The sequence below is a fragment of the Sander lucioperca genome, chromosome 4 (genome assembly GCF_008315115.2).
Source record: "Sander lucioperca isolate FBNREF2018 chromosome 4, SLUC_FBN_1.2, whole genome shotgun sequence".
Taxonomy (NCBI): domain Eukaryota; kingdom Metazoa; phylum Chordata; class Actinopteri; order Perciformes; family Percidae; genus Sander; species Sander lucioperca.
In genome coordinates, this window is record NC_050176.1 from 30,397,130 (window position 1) to 30,403,129 (window position 6,000).

At 38.9% G+C, this 6,000-nt stretch overlaps 1 protein-coding gene across 5 annotated transcripts in view; it reads right to left on the bottom strand.

Annotated features, from left to right (window-relative positions):
- The window catches only part of LOC116034280 (glutelin-2-like), a 28,555-nt gene extending 23,680 nt beyond the window's left edge, over positions 1 to 4,875 (bottom strand). For 3 of the 5 annotated variants that reach the window (XM_031276890.2, XM_031276893.1, XM_031276892.1), the window contains exon 1: positions 4,771 to 4,859. Coding sequence is in view for 2 of the 5 variants with exons in the window: in XM_031276889.2 (XP_031132749.1) it covers positions 4,156 to 4,314; positions 4,416 to 4,484; positions 4,607 to 4,663 (285 nt within the window). In the remaining 3 variants the exon portion in view is untranslated. Of the gene's footprint in view, positions 1 to 4,110; positions 4,315 to 4,415; positions 4,485 to 4,606; positions 4,681 to 4,770 lie in introns of those variants that run through there. The other 2 variants (XM_031276889.2, XM_031276891.2) reach the window with 2 other exon arrangements.
- Positions 4,876 to 6,000: the final 1,125 nt, after the last annotated feature.

Genomic DNA, 6,000 nt, shown 5'->3' on the forward strand with positions numbered 1-6,000 from the left:
ATCCTTAGGCTCAAGAATCTGCTTTTGTGTCTTAGTCAGAAGAGGAAGCAAAAAAGCCTTGAACTTGCTCAATCTGGCATGGATGAAGCCCAACAAAAGCAATCTCTGGAAAAGGAAATTCAGAGTATCAAAGCTCAGGCTAATGGTGGTTACCTCTCAATAGAGGAACTAAGGAAAGCGGAGTTGGAGATAATCCGCTTCTGTCAGAAAAGAAGATTTCCAGCTGAGATTTCTAGCCTAGAGAAAGGAGAGGCTGTGAAAAGAAACAGACACATTTACAAGCTGAACCCAGTGCTCAAAGATGGTGTCTTAAGAGTTGGTGGACGGCTCAGTAGGGCAGCCATGCCTGAAGATTCTAAACACCCTGTTATACTATCAAAGGATCTTCACATCTCCGACATCATTCTTCGACATATACATCATCAGGTGGGACATTGTGGTCGTAACCACATGCTATCTATGCTGCGACAAAGATATTGGATTCCAGGTGCAAGTGTGGCCATAAGGAAAGCCCTGTCTAACTGTGTTGTCTGTCGGAGGTTACATGCTGCTCCGGGGCGCCAGCAGATGGCAGACTTGCCTCAGGATAGAGTTTCCCCGGACGAACCTCCATCACACATGTTGGAGTGGACTATTTTGGACCCTTTGAGGTAAAGCATGGAAGGAGTGTAGTGAAGAGATATTGAGTTGTTTTCATATGCTTAGCCATAAGGGCTGTCCACATTGAAGTTGCACTGTCATTGGATACGGATTCCTTCATCAGTGCTCTTCATCGGTTCATAGCAAAACGTGGACAAGTGTTAGAACTACGCTCGGATAATGGCACCAACTTTGTGGGAGCTGAGCGTGAGTTAAGGGAAGCCATCAAAAACTGGAATCTTGCTCAGATCCATGATACCCTTCTCCAAAAGGAAATAAAGTGGGTTTTCAATCCCCCAGCTAGTTCACACCATGGAAGTGTATGGGAGAGATTGATCAGATCTGTGCGAAAGGTCCTGTATTCAACACTAAAGGTGCGGTGCCTGGACGAGGAAGGTCTTCACACAGTCCTCTGTGAAGTGGAAGCTATTATTAACAGCCGTCCCATAACCAAAGCATCCACTGATCTTAACGACCTGGAAGCACTAACCCCTAACCATCTTTTACTTTTAAAAACCATGCCATCTCTGCCACCAGGACAGTTCCTAAAGGAGGATGTATATGCCCGTCGTAGAGACAAGTACAATACATATCCAATCTATTTTGGAAAAGATGGATCGCGGAATATCTGCTGCAACTACAGGAGCGTCAAATATGGTCAGGTGTAAAACAGAACTTCATCCCTGGAGATATCGTCATCATAGTTGATGATTCAGCTCCTCGCAACTCAGGCTTTTTTATTTACAGGTTTCCTATGTTATATATGAATTATTATTATTATTGCCATATAATAATTAGGGGCCGGAATATAGGAGCCATGTATGTTTGTTTATGGTTTATAGTTTTCACCTATTACGTAACGTAGGACGTCATGGGGGTTGGTCTCACAATAAACAGTCTATTTATACACCTGGACACCTGCATGGCGGAGGCTAGAGAGGGGGTGAGCTTGGGTTTTTGCATTTTCTGTTGACCGCAAGTTTCCACATTTACGTTCACCTTTTTGCATTATTTTGCAGGCAATTGGATATTGTTTATTCATATTTTTTCCGACTTTCAAACGAACAAAAAGTTGAAAGCATATCTCAGAGTGGATCTGAATTATTCTAACGCCGCGTCATACATTCATGATTCATGATTGTTCCCTGACTCAGCCTCTCGGCGGCTTATGGAGGTTGCAAAGAAGTCGCTACACCATGCATATGAACAGTTGCTTGCATACAGCCCAGCACGTTGATAGGTGTTCTCGAATATGTCACCAGACGAACAGAAGTATGTTGGAGAGGAGCTTCCTAGAAATGTTCCTCATAGATACATCTGGGTAAGACTGAAACTGAAGCACCAGTGTCCACAGTTAATTTCACTGTCTTCACAATCTGTGCAGCTTGAATGTCCACTGTACATTGTATTGTATCAGGAGTGTCTGTTCCTTCCACAAGCAGAAGTGTATATTCAGGCACTTCAACCTCTTTCACTGAATGAGTCTGCATAGACTGGCAAACTGGCAAAATGTCCTTTTTTACTGCAATTCCTGAAGGTTGCTTTTGCTGCTTGGCATTCACGTGAATTGGCAAGGTGTTTATCTGAACTACAGCGGAAGCAGGTACATGCAGAGGAAGCTGAGGTAGGTTTTGAAGCTGATCTTGCAGCGGAACCTTGGCGCAACTTCATAGTGGTGCCCTGGTGTTGTGGTCTTCGTCTGCGCTCTGCACTTTTGGTCAGGACCACTTGTACAGGTAAGTGCTGGTCACCTGCCATAGTTTTAGTTTGCTGGGTTGCTAATTCAACTTGAGTGGCTATAGTAATGGCTTCAGTTAATGTAAGTTTCTCTTTCAATAACAGTCTCTCTCTAATATGAGGGTTAGCCACATGCTCAACAAGCTGATCTCGAATCATATCATCTCCATTTCGGAATTTGCATGTTGCGGCAAGTTGTCTTAATGCAGCAATGTATTGTACTATTGTTTCCTGGGATCCATGAACTCTTTTTCTGAAAGCGTGGTGCTCTGCAACCACATTAATAGCAGCATTAAAACAAACATCTAATGTAATTAAAATACAATAGAATACACAACTCTAAAAACTACACAACTGGTTATGTAAGGCAGAATATTTAACTGATGCAATTTATTTAAAGTGAGATGCAATCAATGAATAGATATTGATTTACAGATTTTACAGTGATATGGACCAATAACTGAAGACAGTCTTTGCTTCCCACAAGTGTTGTGTGTCTATGCAAGACACAACTAATCTTGTAGCTGTTGAAACTATGTATGTATGTCTGTCTATCTGTCTGTCTGTCGAAGAATAAAATAGTCCATATCTTGATCATTGATTTATTTTCCAGTAATGATTTTAATTTTTATTTTGAGTCAAGAAATAAATGCTGAACACGAGAAACAGTTAGCATATCTTGAATTCAGCTTTTCTCTTTTTGCTAGTTTGTTGCCTAATTTTCCTGCTGGAAGAGTATTACACAAGAAATTGCAGCAACGCTGTCAAAGCTTGGTTAGTTTGATAGGTGGAGTAAAGTGACCGATACTGAAACAAAAAGTATCTGTCAGCACATACATCATGTAAGCACATCTGCAAAACACAGGAAAAAAAACATTTATTTTATATCTTATTAATTTATGCTTCAAAGTCAAGAGTGACGTCAACAATGAAGGTTAAATACAGATTCCAGGAAATTTGGTCTGAGGAACTTCAGGCAGTGGTGTTGGACTGGGGATGGAAAGGGGACTGAGTACCCAGGGCCCTCATGTGAGGAGGGCCCAAAAATCTGCTAGAATGAATAGTTGTGGATGTGGGGAGGGGCACATAGAAAATGCCTTTCTACAGCCCAGAGTTTTGTGACTGCAGGTGCACTTTTTAAAGAAAAGATCATGCCTTCAGTCATCCAATCAGCTGTCAAAGGTGTTTTGATTTTATATCTGTCTCAAAAGTCTGAAATGTGATGAAATTATGTATTTGGGGGATAATCCTTAAACGTGTTGTTTACTGTTCATGCAAGATTTACAACTAATCTCGTAGCTTTTGGGAAACAGTGAAGTTGCTGAAACTATGTCTGTCTATCTATTTGTATATTGTATCTATGTATCTATGGAATATATATATATGTGTGTATCTATATATATATCTATCTATCTACATATCTACCTATCTATCTGTCTACCTATCTATTAATCTATCTATCCATCTATTAATCTATCTATCAAAAATGTTCTAAATACACAACTTTTTACACAGTTTCATTAATGTTCCTCATACATATGGATTGTAAGAAAAACAAACATATTTGCTCCATGTTTTTCATGTATGAAGTTTATTTTTCAGCTACTACAGAGAATAAAGTGATTTTGATCCACATGTTTAATTGAACCTAGTGTAAGACAACATCATTTAAATTTGAAAAGAGAAAGAAACAGTTGTTGTGAAAAGCTGACACAAAACAAAGCTGATGTCAAAAAAAGGTTTTGATTCACTTATTGATCTCTGGTTATATTCCAGATTTTATTTTGTAGTAGTAGTAGTAGTAGTAGTAGCTGCTGCAGTAGTAGTAGTAGTAGCAAGTGCTGCAGTAGTAGCTTGTTGGAGGAGGGCAAGTAAGTCCATGACCCACTGTGGGATAGTCACCGTAGACGGGATAGTCACCGTAGGTGTCCGGGTGCGCTTAAAGAAAATCAGAAACATTTGTTGTCAAATATGCATTGTACAAATTGAGATTCAAATGAGTTGAATGTTGAGTTGTAGAGGTTTGAGAAGGCACTCACCTCATTGGAATGTGAGCTGTGGTGAGAGCCAGAGTGTGACCGAGCAAGTCGTTTTTGCTCCATGTCCACCTGTAGAAAATCCACAAGTTGCAAGTTTGATATTGCCTACATAGTACTATTACAATAATAGTAATGGTATCAACATATAAAAACACTGGTATTGATATTGAACATGGGAATAGAACACTTACAGGCTGAGCCAGAGCGAAGCTCAGGAGGCATGCAAGTACAAATACTACCTTCAGCATGGTTACAGTGATCACACCTGTTGAAAAGGAAATATTAAAGATGTGCTCAGATGGACAGCTTTTCAAAATATCAGGAAAATCACAGTTTTCACAATTCATAAAATTACCTTCAAGTCTTCACAACTTCAGCAGATTGTCTCGCAGACGGTCGAGGAGGTTGTTAGTGTTGCTCTGAATGTGGAGCTTTTCTTATATACAGTTAGAGCAGAGGATGTCATCTCATTAGCATACAGTATTGTTGGGAAACAGCAAATATTAGGAAACCTGCCATTTCCACATTTCAAGGTGTGGCTAATCCTCCACCAGGTCTCTCTTGCAAATGTGACCAAGTGTCTAAATGAGATTACCTGTATAAATAAAGGTTAAATAAAAAATAAATAAGAATATTGATGTTTGCCATTACTTTAGACAACACCAAACATTTGTTTTGATAACTAATGTAGTAACATTATATGATATTGTTGTTCTGTCAGAATAAAGTATTGTGGTTTCAAATAGGTGGCGAAGAATGATTAAATGCCTTTGAAAAATTAAAATTAAAACAAAAGAATAAAATAGTCCATACCTTGATCATTTATTTATTTTTCAGTAAGGATTTTTGTTTTTTATTTTGAGTCACTCGAGAAATAAATGCTGAACACGAGAAACCGTTAGCATATCTTGAATTCAGCTTTTCTCTCTTTCCTAGTTTGTTGCCTCATTTTCCTGCTGGAGGAGGAGGAGTATTAAGACTTGCCAACAGAAATTGTTGTCACGGCTTGGTTAGGTTGATAGCTGGAGTAAAGTGAGAGGTACTGACGTAATAATTAGTACATCTGGGGAACACAGTAAAAAACATGTATTTTATAGCTTAATAATGTATGCTTCAAAGTCAAGAGTGACGTCAACAATGAAGGTTAAATACAGATTCCAGGAAATTTGGTCTGAAGAACTGCAGGTGCACTTTTTAAAAACAAGATTATGCCTTTAGTCATCCAATCAGCCTTCAATGGTGTTTTAATTTTATATTTGTCTCAAAAGTGGGAAATGTGATGAAATGATGTATTTGAGAGATAATCCTAAAAGTGTGTTGTGTGTCTATGCAAGACACAACTAATCTCGTAGCTGTTGGGAAACAGTGAAGTGGTGTTCACTGGACATGATTGATGTACAGCTGTATGTTGTTTGTGTATGCTTCCTAAAAAAAAATGTACATCACATTTAAAATATACTTGGGCAAAAACGGTATATCCAATTTACACTGCAGGATTATTATCTGGAGAAACCAAATAAAAGGACAAAGGTAGCCCTTAGAGTTCAGATATCTCCAGGCCAGACATTACTTTTATAAAGAAATG